Here is a 13160-nt window from a genome sequence, read left to right as displayed (position 1 = left end):
GCTGATCTTCCTACTGGCTGTGGCTGGAAGGCGGACAACAGGGTGGACAGCTTCCACATAGCCCGCACTCGTATCCCGTGCAGTAGAAATCAGGATCGGCCCAGAGACGACCACCTAATCCACTCTAGATTTTTCGTGTAATGATAATAATGCTTGGGGCAAAAATAATAATAGTGTAGAATACTCTAGATTCTTCTATATCACATGCTCTGGAAGAAAACCAGATGGGAGTCTCAGCCAGCTCCAGAAAGGTCCAGGCAGGAGAGTCAGAGGCTAATGAGGGACTAATGATGTTCTTAGGACCCTCTGCAGTGATGTGAAGGGACTGGACGCCCAGAGTCATCCCGTCTGAGCCAGGCTCTCTGTTGGCCATTACGGGTACAAGGAGTATTGGGCCCAGTCCGCCCTTAAGGAGTTCAGTCTTGGCAGAAGGCACACCTGCAGACCAGCAGCTATTACATGTGGGACTAAATAGTCAAGGGGAATACATGGAGTGGTGTGGGGACTTTCAGTCTGGGCACGATGGGGTCGTGGATCAAGGAGAGGTTTAGAGGAAAGCCATCTTTGAGCTGGGACATGAAGACCGAGGAAGAGTCACACCCCGCCCCCCCCCCCCCCCCCCCCCGCAGACGCTCTCACATGACCCGGCGACCTTCCGGCCCAACACCCCTGTCGTAGTCCCTGCGGAAGCTGGCTGCCTCTGAACGTGCCTTGAGCCTCACGCTTTGGGGCTGATGCTGCCCCTGTCCTCTGCCCGGCCCAAGGGTCGAGGCCTGTCCCCTTTGGAGACTCTCTGATTGACCTCGCACTCCCCCAGCACCGGCGCGTACCTCGGTGGGAGCTCGTTATGGGGCAGGACGCGGTGACGAGCCTGGCCTTCCCCCTGCCGTTAACCAGCGGGGACTGGTCTCCTCGACTCCGCATCCCGGCCCGTGGCAGAGTGCTCCGCGTGAAGCAGGTGCCCGACGAGGACCTCGTGTGGCGTGAATGGACAGATGGATGGAATGAATGACTGCGTGTGAAGCCCATGCCCGATTCGAGCAAGATGCCTGACTGGCAGAGCCGAGAGCTCCCGCAGTTTGATGAGAAAACAGCTGGTGTGGGCATTTTGAGGCAGTGTCTTATTTTAGTAAATCAAGGATGGTCAAGAACCTGACTTCCAGGAGGGGGTCTAGGACTGTAACCTGAGTCCACCACAGGGGGCGCTACCGGAGAGACCTGAGTCAGTTCACCTGCTGAGTGCCTACCGAGTGTTAGGGACCCAGGACACAGACACGAAGGACACCCGGGCCTGGTCTCTGCTCCTGTCTCACTCTCTCCACGCAGACCATCGTCCGGTCCCACGCTTCTCACAGGTCGCCTGACCAGAACACCCTGAGGAAAACCTTACCTTCTCAGGTGTTTTTAATAAATACTGCCAATGACTCCCCTCTGAGCAGACAGCCGTGTATAGACAGGTCCCCATTCGCACCCTGACCCCCGATGGGAAGGAAGAGACCACATCGGCCATCAGAGAAGCCTCTGGCAAGGGGAAGCAGGGCCTGGGCATCGGGCACCTCGTCCTCAGATGGTGCTCAAAACGGAGGCCGTCGTCGCCAAGGGTGTAAATTTAGAGACGCAGGAGTTGGGACTAAAATGCCCCTTCTGGGACATCCCTCCATGGACTGGTTTGGGAGGTGCCCAACGCAAGTACGGGCAGGTTCACGGAGCGGCTCCCTTTAATCTCTACACAGACCAGAACCCAAGGCCACCAATGCCTTCACCTCTGTCATTCGCCACCGAGGTGTGAGAGAGAAGCATTTGCCCCGTGAGACTTCTCTGTAAACGCCTGATACTCATTAAGAGCAGGGCCTCCGGAGGCAGACAGCCTGGGTGGAGTCCCGCCCTCAGCCACCGCTAGCCGTGTGACTTCCGGCCAGGGACTTACTCTGCACGTCGGGGCCCTGAGCTGTGAAATGAGCATCAACCAGTGCCTGCTGGGGCATGGGCACGTGATGATCTGAAGGAGGATACAGCATCAGGACGGAGGGGAAGTACAACAGACAATTAGCAGAAGCTCAGTGAATTAAGTCAGCAATTACAGAAGAGCGTGCGAGCTGGCGAGCGCCTAGGAAAAGCGGTCACCAAGACCGTAGGACGTCTCTGCCTGCAGAACTGAGAGGGCCAGCGAGCCATGTGGACTTTGGCCAGGCTGACTCAGGTTTCAGCAGAGGGCACCCCGAGAGAGAACCATTCCCAGCTGTCCTGGAACAGGGACCCAATGATAATGACAACGTCGCTATGAGACAAGCCAGGGGCCCCATGATGTTGACCGTCACAGGAGTCCAGCTCCTTGTGGCCTGGCTAGCTCCTCGCTGGGGGAGGCCCAGGAGGAGTTTGGAATAACGGTCGAGGGAGGACGCTAGTTTGGATGGTGAAAGCTTACACTGAGCCAGTGTGCTGGAAAGGGTCTTCAAGGAGGTGACAGTGAAGGGTGACGGTCCAGCCCCGTGAGCATTCCAGACGAGGGAAACGGGGCCATGCGGGCAGCCCATGAAACCAGCGTGGCTGGCACATGCCGGGCACAGAGCAGAGTGGGAAGGGGGAGGTAGGTGACAGTGCTCAGGCTCTGAGGAAGGTTTCCTTCTAAGCACTGTGGGGGCGGGGGGAGATGTTAAGATCAGTGTCCCTGCCTGGGTAAGAATGCTTTGGAAGAGAAGAAGAGTAGAGGCAGGGGCACCAGTTGGAGGCTGTCCTGGTGACAGAGACCGGGCCCTGCAGAGCTGTGTCCGAGAACACAGAGCGCGGATGTGGGCGTGGGGTTGGAGAAAGGGGCCCAGGGCCATTGGTGGCGTTCGTCACCAAGGAGGCCTTGGGGCTAGAATGGAGATTAAAAAGGCTGCACCAAGGCACTGAGGATGGTCAGGGTTCGAAGGAGTTGAATTCACTCTGGAGGAATGTGGGAGACCACTGGACAGAGACATGGAGGAACGGGGCCCTGAGCGTGACTCTGAAGGATTAGGATGCTGGAGAACCCAGATGTCAAAGAAAAGACGCCCCTTGGAATCACAGGGATGCCCCGACTTCCCGAGAAGAGAGTGGAGGGGGCAGGAGAGGAGCCACTGGCCCACAGAGAGGAGGGGAGAACGGTGGCAGGGCGGGGAGCAAAGCCAGCTCCTCCTGGCGGAGGCCAAGGCGTGGGGGAAGGGAGAAGGGGAAGGCCCAGAGAATACTTAGCCCGCGTCCGAGCCAGAGGAGACAGGCAGAAACGCTAACTAGTGCTGTTGTTGGCTCCCAAGCAGCCCCAGGGGGCGGCCCTATTCCCCGCGTCCAAGTTCACCCTTGGGACGGTCCCAACGGGTGTGCGCACAGCCTCCCTGTGGGGCTCAGGCCCAGATCCGGGCTTTCACGGGAGGCTCCCTGTGCTTCCTTCTCGTCCCTCCCAGCCTCCCACGGCACCCTGTATCTTTCCCAAAAGCCAGAGTGGGGTTTTTCATTTGGAACTCCGTAAAGCATCATCACATCTTTCTACTGGTTTGGGGTCTGTGCCAGAAGTGCAGGTCAAGGACACTGAGTGCGCGGAGAGACATCCGTCCACGGCAACAACTCTGCTTCAGCACTTACTGTTTTCAGACAGCTCCACGATGTAGTAGAGGACTGGGCTGTTTCCGTCAAAGGGTCGAACCCACGAGAGCGTCACGGCGTGGCTGTGGGAAGAGTTCAGGCCGGCCAGGAGGTTCTGAGGTGAATGAGGCAGTTCACTTGGGCGCAAAGGAACAGGAAGAAAAAAAGGGTGCACATCAGAATCGACGGTTAGCCTGGTTCTCACATCGCACAGTCCCGGTGAGGAATGTTTTGAAAACGGAAACATAAACTATGCCCCGGACACAAATTCTGACCACCTCTCCGCCCGAAAACCTTCTCCATTCACAAAGTGGTTGTTTCGCCAAAGAATTTTGATTTAATCCTTCTGGTAGAGATTAAAGGGATGATGGCTTTGGGATTAGATGGGGAGGGAGTGCCAAGTTTTACACAGTATAGTATTTAATTGAGAAAATTCAGTCAGCAATTTGTTCTTACAACCCGAAGCTGTTAATGGGAAGGCGGAGGGCCACAGAAACAGGAAAGGGCCTAGGAAATAAGATTTAACTTGGGAAATTTTGCAACCTAGTCACTTGGGCTCATTCGCCAAAATGCCCACAGGTATCCCCAGAGAGTGGCTGCCTCTTCTTTGACCACATGACGTTGTGGCGTCATTCTGTCTTCTGCGAGATAACGGGGTTCGGGGGAAGAACTCAGGGGAATGTGGAGAAAATTCGAAAACCCCATGGAAATAGTAAACAGAACATCAGCAGGGCTGTATAATGGAAACACAGTTGAAGCAAATAAATACAGAAAGGGGTTTACTAATAGAAAAGGTCTTTACTGGGATTTACTGGTGACAAAGCTTCAAAGTCCAGTTGTATGGTTTCTCCTCAGTCTGCAACCATACAATCCCTTCTTTCTTTTCCTTCCTTCCTTCCTTCCTCCCTCCCTTCCTTCCTTCCTTCCTTCCTTCCTTCCTTCCAGAGAGAGAGAGAGAGAGAGAGTAAGTGCAGGAGGGGCAGAGAGAGACTGGGAGAGAGAATCCCAAGCAGGCTCCATGCCGGCAGCACAGAACCCAAGGTGGGGATCGAACTCACGAACAATGAGACCATGAGCTGAGCCAAAATTGAGAGCCGGATGCTTAACTGACTGAGCCGCCCAGGCGCCCCGGCAATCACAGCATCCTAAGTAGCCCTAGTCTGGTGCTTAACCTTCATGTCTCACAAATCTGGGAGCAGCACCCTGTTTCGTGGCCGTCGGGAACAGCTTTCTCTATAAACGTCCTCAGGTGGTACTGGGAGAGGGGTGCCACGTGGACCCGTTTCACCCACTAGCTAGTCTGTGGTCTCTCTGAGACATCAATTACTGCTGACCCACATAGGTCAGCACAAAGAGCCATAATTATACTTGATATTTTTAATTTAAAAAGCGTACTCATTACACTTTGAAATTTATTAAGCTGTTATGTGTGTGCAGCTACCTAAGAAACACAGCTCTCTCTAACCCAGGCACACGGTTAATAAACAAACTAATATTTCCAGTGTAGACGGAGACTTTAAATTAGTACAATAAAGAATCAACTTGAGCCTGAAATGTTGGCTTGTTTTCTCTTTAGTTGTGAATTAGGTTTTAAATCAGAAAGGGAGCTTTTATTTCTGTTGAGCTCTCCAGTAACTGATTCTTCCTTAAATTCCCAGTGAAGACGCCTATGAAGGACATGCCAGGAAAAAATATCTCTTCTCCTTTCCCTGTGCCCCATTTTCCTACTGGAATTGGGTTGTTCTCAAACCAAACCACAGTTGTTGAAATCGTCCCAACCTGAAAACAAACTGAGATAAACTTGGGTAAGTATTCCAAATAAGACTGTCGTATCATAAAGAATTGGTCTGGTCTTTGCCCCAGCTCCCTGGGGTGGAACTTCTAAGCCCTTGGAATTTCCTGAGGGGCTGTCTTAGCTGTTCACGGTGGGCCCGTCAGGCCACACCTGTGTTTTGCCAACAGCGTCACTCGTGGGGGGGGGGGGGGCCCTGCAGAGTTCCAGGAGGGGGCTCACCTGCTGGAGAGACCAGCCGTGTGGTTAGAGGGCTGGGGCGTCGAGCCAGTGAGATCAGCCAGACCTTCTGATCTCCTGGAAATGGAGGGGCGGGAGCAGGGGCCCGAGCCAGTGATAATGACGCCCCAGCCAAACTATGGACACCAAGCTCAGCTGAGCTTCCTGGTCGGGAATCGGACACGTGTGGAAGCTTTGTGTTTGGGACCCTCCCAGACCTTGCCGTTGCCTGTCTTTGTACGTCTGGTCCGGATTTTATCCTCTATAATAAGACCGAAATCGGGCACTTAACCGAGTTCTGTGGGTTGTTCTAGGGAATCACCCATCCTGCTGGGGTGGCGGGAAGCTTCAAATGCTAGGGGGTCGGTCAGAACCACAGGTGGCCCGGGGGCCGCGGAGCTGCGGCTGGTGTCTGCGGTGGGGCACGGTGCCCTTCACCTCCGGGGAGTCGGTGTCAGGACCGCACTGCAAAGACTTGCCCAAGCCGGGAGGCTGGCTGACGTGACCAGCACTAACTCAGAGGACTGACAGGGTGGGTCGGTGCCCGGGACCGTCGTTCATGTGCGGACACTGCCCCACACAGGCCCGAGGCCCCCCACCACCGACTCACCGCCAAGTCAGGAGACGTGCGGGTGGCCCGAGGCCCTGGAGGCAGACGCAGCCCCCGTGAGAGCCTGAAGGGGCCGGGGGGATGGAGAAGAGGTCCCGGGAGGCCCTGGGCGGCATCTTACAGTGGGCAGGAGGCACTTCCAGTGACACGCCGCAGAGGGATTCTCTCTGGGGGTTGACAGGCACGGATCATTCTCCTCACTGAAACTGGGGTGTGGGGCCCTTCTTTGGGTCGGTGGTTACACTGCAGAATCTCCACTCCCACCACCGTCCCCCCTTCACACACACGCGCCTCTAAGTAGTCACCACGTCCCACCTACCCTCCTTAGAAACGCCCGTAACGCCAACCCGTCTGCTTTGTTGCCACTGACCAGCTTCAGCCCGCCCGACACAAGCTGTCCCAAGGGCCACGCCACACGGTCCTCCCGCCCGTCCTGCCTGCCGCCGCCGTACGGGGTCCTGCCATGTGCTCCCCGCTGCGCCCGTGACGACTCCCTGCTACACAGCTCAGCCTCTAGCCCACACTGGCTGCTCTCCTGAGCGTCACGCTTCCAGCCACAGTGAAGGCCTTGTGGCTCGCCGAGTCCAGCCACCCCGTGACCTGTGTGCACTCACACGGGACGTCCCGTCGATGGGAGAGTCGCACCAATCAGAAAATCCATCTCAGCCTCCGAGGCTCGGCTTCCCTCTCACCCACGACTAATTCTTGAGCAGAACCAACCACTTCTATCTCACCGCAATCTACACATTTTTCAGTTCAGGAAACATCTTGAAGCCCTACGGGAGCAGGAACCCTACTGCATCATGCTTGATTATGGATCTGCCTCCCTTCTCCAGGGAAGGAACATTTCTCTTCTCCCTTCTCTGCCTTTTTTCCTTGATCTTGGCATCGCCAACGCTGGCATAGAGTGGGCACACAGTAAAATGTGGGGCGGACGGATGGGCCAACCGATACGGGAATGGATGGGTTAACAAACGAACACTCCCCAAGCCGGGGGCCATATGTGGAGTGTAGGGACACGGAGGGAGAGGCTGTCACAGTCCTGCTCTCGAGAGCTGAGACGCTGAGGAGGAGCACGAGGCCCGTATACAGGCTGAGACGAGGCAAGGCATCGCAGGTCAGGAGCCGTGGGATGGTTCTGGAAATAACGGTGGGCAGAATGCAGGGCGGAGCTGCAGGAAGGGCCATCTGTGGAGGAGGTGGGGGTCGCATGGCTGGGAGGGGTGTGGGTGAGCGGAGGAGGAGGGAAGGCTCCCTTGGGCACGGAGGACAGGAAGGAGAAGGGGCTGCTGAAGGTGCGGGTAAGACTAGGGGGAGGTTTGGAGCAGCAGCGGGAACGCAGGGTTTGCACTGAGTCATGGAAGAAGGCAAGTGAGAGACACCCGTATTCAAAATTTCTGGGCTATGTGTGTGACGTTGACTTTCCAGGGCTACAACTGGGACCCCAAGGGCGACTCACTGGAAAGTGTCTGAGAGACACAGGAGGCAGTCAGGAGAGGGGACAGACCGGGAGACAAAAGCTGGGCTAGAGGTTAAGGAGCCAGCATCCACGGCCGACATATACATCCGGACTCCAAGAGGAGATCCGGGGAGCGAGAGGTGGGGGCACACGGCAGGCTGGGGACAAGACTGGCCATTGTGGACCCGAGGCTGTGAAGAGACAGTCTGCTCTCGTTCAGCCTGTGGCCCCCGAGAAACTCCTGTGTCCCCACACACCTCGTCTAGGGGCCTTAAGTGGCTGTGCAAGATCGAATCCTAAATTCTGAAAGTACAGCTTTCCCACAGCTGGGAAAATACGGGGCTTCTCGCACTCGATGTCAGATCATGCTTCTCTTAGCCTAAAAGGAGGGCCCAGAGAGGACCGATCTGACCGGTGACCGGATAGCTTCTGTTCTGGGGGGGTGGAGGGTTGACTACTACTCACAGCCACTTCCTGTGGGAGGGGACACTACTTGAGAACTTCTCTGTGGAGGGTTCTCACCACAGTCCCTCTGTCGGCCCCTCAGAGCTTGCTGATTCTCACTCGGCATGTGATTCTCCTAAGAGGGGTTTGTGATTTCCCTCTTCCCAGCTGATCAAAAGCCACCTACAAGAAGGCCCTAAGGTCTGCTAGAAGTAGGCACCCTGAACAGCAAAATGGCAGCCAGGTGCCTGAGACGGAGGCGACATTGAGAAGACCGTGGAAATGAAAAGGCAATGTAGCTTTGGGACATTTAGTGTAGGAACAGGGACCTAAAGCCCAGCGGTGCCCAAAGACATGATGTGACTCATCATCAAGAAATAATGAGCCCTCATCCACCGCTGCCCCACAGTCCTCTCCATGGGCTCATGGTCACATCCAAGATGGTGGCCCAATGCTCAATGTGATGTTTTACACACTGCAGAGCTCAGAGTCAGAAGGAAATTTAGACCTTTCCTAGTTCCAGCCTCTGTCCTACAGGAAAATCCCCTCTGTGATACCTCTTGTGTTCAATGTTACCTGTTTCCCAATGCAAAGAACTTTATAACATACATTGAAGACGTAAACTGTTTCTTTAAATGGTGAGTTTTGGTTATCGGGAAAATTAAGCTTTGCGCAATACTTGCCTGACCATCAATAACCGATAAATGAGGCTTTAATATATTCTGAGTCCATTTCAGAGAATCTGATCTAATAGAAATAGACTATGTCTTGGCGTTTCTCTGCCAACTTTGAAAGGAGATAAATGATCAGCAGAGCAACTCACAGACAGGGATCTGCAGACAGGGTGACAAATGAAAGAAATCTGCGAACAATAGAAATGAGGCTGGTGCCGAGTCACTTTGTGATTTAAAGAGAACTTGGGGGTGGGGGGGGGACCCCTGTCAAGCCAATTACACCACAAGACTACCAGACACTAACAACGAGACACGGGGACCGTAGGGAAAGGGGATTAAGCCAGGTGTGTTTGGGGAAAACAGCTTCGAAAACGACCGAAAGCAATTGGCAAAATTGTGGCTGTAGCCGGCCTGCTGTGCAGCAGAGGCTCAGGTAAGTATTTTTCTATATGGAAGCACGGCCCCTTTAACGCACAAATGATGACCTGGTCAAACCCAGCTTCTCCGACTTCACTCTGAGGGTGAAGATGACGGGGGGCCTGGCAACTCTCGAGAAATGGTGTTAAATTGTTCACTCCTTATGATGGCTTTGTGAGGGTTGGCTTTACTGAGAGAAATCTCTTCCCTGCCTCAGGGTCCAAGTCTTGCAGTTGGCTCCATAAATTAAGTTTTCTCTGTACTCCAGACTCCTAAGAATTAGTCTCTGATCTCGGAAGGAAAGATGCAAAGCTAATTGGGTCTTTAAATGATTAATAATCACTCAATCCAGAAAGCCCTAGCAGCCTAGTTCCCCTGGTGTGTTCAATGCAGCAAGGTGCTCTGGGATGTGGGGCGTCCCAAACCAGCTCCTTCCCGAGAGGAACTAGCTAACTAGCAGGAGAGGCACGCCCAACCAACCAGTCGGGGACGGGCCGGTTCGTGATGCTCTGTGGACGGTTAATTTATAGGGCACAACCCGGGACCACGTGGATTTGTGGAAGCCTCTCCTCTCGGGGAGGCGATGAAGGCAGACCCCTCAGAAATTACTCCTCCTCTGTGATCCCCATTACGCAAGCCCAGTTCAGCCTCATGGGGGCGGGGGGGGGGGGGGGGTGAGGCTCACTCTGACATTTACTGGACATTTATGTACCGGGCACCATTCCAGGCATCGAGAGCTCAACGGCAAACAGACATACCTAGTGTGTCCGAGGGTCACGGAACATAGTCAAAAATAAAGCAGGATAGAAGAGAAGCTTCCTGAGCCCGGGTGTGGGAGGATGCTTTGGTGAAGGCGCGATGGTGCTTCTCGTGGGACAGTGAGCAAGGAACAGGAGCCATGACTGGGTGAGCTGGGTTCCAGGCCAGGGTGGTATAAACATTGGTTAGTTCAAACCTCACAGTGGCCTTCTAAGGTAATGGTAACGTGCCCATCTTGCAGTTGAGAAAACCAAGGCTGAGAAGTGGGCTAAGCTGCCCCAAGTCAGGAAGAGCTGGAGAAGGGGGTCCAGTCCGGCCTGGCTGGTGGAGGGCACCTCAAAAGGTACCTGTAGCCCTGCCAGGACCGCGATTTCTCCGGCACTGTCCTGGGCGTGACGGGCCAGGAGTCCAACCAGGCAGGCACAGAGGATGGAGCTAGAACACGCAACACACACACACTGAGAGCAAACCGACGGATGGTCTGCTTCTGAAAAGCCCACTTCTGATGCTGCTAATTTCTATATTTAACTAAGTAGCTTTTAACTCAAGTGGGGAGGCAGGGGAAGCAGGCTTTCAGCCTCTTTTGAAGGACACTATTTAGCTGTAAGTACCTCTCAGTCACTTCTGCAGTATGAGATTTTTTTTTCTTTCCTCTTCTTTTTTTTTTTTTGTCATCAGAGTAAATCACAGAAATGTTACCGAGCTTGATTTGAAAGTTCTCCGAGAAGCACAAAATGCCCCTCAATCGTGAGTTACGACTATTATCATTACTATTGTCATTACTGATGTCGTACAGTTAAGGCCTATCTGGATCTAAAGACAGACCAGGCTATAACCTACAACTTCCTCAATTCATTCAGATTTGCAAGAGTGGAGTGTTTATTACACTCACAATTCATAAGGAACCGCTGTCTTCCAAATCAGTTCTGTAACCCGCTGTACCTCAATTGGTTTGAATCACAAATCTGCAAATATTTCTATATTTAGAGATGAGGTGTCTTACCATTACAGAAAGCCTATTATTTTATAGATATGGCAACATTTGCTGAAAAATGTATTTTACTCAGAGGAAATCAAATAAGCAAATAGAAGGGAAGATATGTAAATCAGTAGACCATAGAGGTAGTGCAGAATAAAAAGCATGCCCTGCATTGGAAGCATGCAATTTTGGCTTCTGCTGACAGAGTCCTTATGAAATGCTAACACTCATTTATTTGTTACCAATGACGGATGATCTAAGAGTTCTCATAGGTAGCTTTAAAAATGTGAATAGCACAGTGGATCGTGTGAATGTGCTGGATGTGTACTCCCAATATTGTCAAAATTAAAAAAAAAAAAAAAAAAAACAATTCCCAACATGATGGAAGGAGGAAGGACACAGGCCCAGATCCGACAGGGGGTTTGGGCGCCGGGCTGGCTCCCCGCAGTGGAACATGAGCCTGTGTGCCCGGAGGGAGAAGCCCCGGGCATGTGAGCATCGGAGGGAGGGCCCAATCGGGAGGAGCCCCGCCGGTGGCTGGTAACCTACACACATTTATTCGTTCATGCATGCGTGAACCACCCGACACGGACGTCGGAGACCCTGTGGTGTCCCAAAGCATCGTGAGCCACTCAAAATGCAAGGCCTGCCATCCAGGTGTTTTTGCTTCAGCAGTGAAAGCATCGTGAAAACAGGCTCTTCCGGTGCACAGGCCCAGTGAACACGGGCACTTGCAGCCCATACGATCAGTGCAATGACAGAAAGTCCAAGCAAATGCTGGGAAGCCGTGAGGCACCCTGGGGTCCCCACGCAGGGGTGACCCTGTGGCTGAGGCCTAAAAGAGGCAGGGGCCCTTCAGACGGCGATGGCAGAAAACACGGCCACAGCAGCCCGAGGCCCTGGGCGGAGGACCAGGTGAGCCCAGGAGGGCAGGAAGGGCCCAGGGCTGGCAGGTCCAGCGGCTAAGGGTGGGGCAGGGACACCTGGCACTTCACGCACACTCACAAAGCTGCAGGGCCACAGCACCTGACCCCCGCAGACATCCCGCCCACCTGTGGTCTGGTGACTAACCGGGATGACCTTCACTCCCAGCAGGTGACCGACCGTACGAACGAGAACAAGGAGTCGCCCTGCAGATGCCAACCAGGCAGGAGAACAGGCCTTTCCGGGTACTGGAGGCACAATTCAAGGCTCTTCTGGACCAGCTGCTAAACACCATTAACCCGTGGAATCCCAGAAACAGAGCTAGGCCAGGCTGCCATCTGTTCATGTGTTCACACGTGTGTGCAACACACCCAGAGGCCCATGTGCTGAGCCCTTAGCAAGTATCCTTCTCCCGTGAACCCCCTCGGCTGGAGGCTTGGCTCTGTATGCAGACTGTTCATGTTGTACGTTCAGGGAGTGGCTTCTGTCTATAGACTCCTTCCTGGACTGAGGTGGGCAGACACCAGTAGGAAAAACCTCTGAAACGGCCTTTTCTAATGGCCTCGCACGGCCCACGTTAGCCAGGGCTGCTGGCCTGCACCCCTGGAGCCCCTGCCCTGCTGCTTTGTTTGCAGATCTTACTTTGGTATGGTTGTGCTCAGGGACTGTCTGGGAGGCACCATTCTTAAAGAACAAATAACTACATATTAGAAAAAGGAAATTTGTCAGCAGGCTCTTTAGCCCCTGCCGGGGAACAGAGAGGAGCTGCATAAAGAGGCCCAGAGACGGAGGAAGGCAGTGGTTTCCCTCCTGGGCCCTCGGGACCCCCAGGAGGTCTCGATCAGCTGCTTGCCATTTCCAGGATTTCCAAAGACTTCACGGAAAGCAGCTGTTTACCCACAGAGAGGCAGGTGGTGTTGACCTCAGTGCGCCACGTACCTGGCTGTCACCGAACGGTCTGGCCTCAGTGGGCTGGCCTGACATTCCTCACCGAGTTCTGTGGGTGTCACGTGGCAAAGTGGGCTGTTGCTTACGGGCGCTGTGGTAAATGGGTGATATGGTGCCAACGGGGGAGATAAGGTAATAATAGGAGGGTGAAAACCAAGTACCAAACCATCTGAACCAAGAGTGGAATGTTTTCATTTCCAGGTTCCAACAAAACCCGTAAGTAAGCCTGTACGCCTGTGAGGCATGAGGTCATGGCCTCTGACGGCTGGCTTGGGGACCCAAGTGGCATCACACGCACTAAAAACAGCCACTTGGACTCGGGATGGCTGACC

General features: G+C 54.0%; 1 protein-coding gene across 2 annotated transcripts in view; it reads right to left on the bottom strand.

Annotated features, from left to right (window-relative positions):
• The window catches only part of SDK1 (sidekick cell adhesion molecule 1), a 597942-nt gene that overhangs the window by 202473 nt on the left and 382309 nt on the right, over positions 1 to 13160 (bottom strand). For both annotated transcript variants that reach the window (XM_047838939.1, XM_047838940.1), the window contains exon 14: positions 3604 to 3740. In XM_047838939.1, coding sequence (XP_047694895.1) covers positions 3604 to 3740 — 137 coding nt within the window. The remainder of the gene's footprint in view (positions 1 to 3603; positions 3741 to 13160) is intronic.

This window comes from Prionailurus viverrinus, chromosome E3, assembly GCF_022837055.1.
Source record: "Prionailurus viverrinus isolate Anna chromosome E3, UM_Priviv_1.0, whole genome shotgun sequence".
Classification (NCBI taxonomy): domain Eukaryota; kingdom Metazoa; phylum Chordata; class Mammalia; order Carnivora; family Felidae; genus Prionailurus; species Prionailurus viverrinus.
Note: the sequence above shows the minus strand (reverse complement) of the source record. Positions and strands in the feature narration are given on the sequence as shown.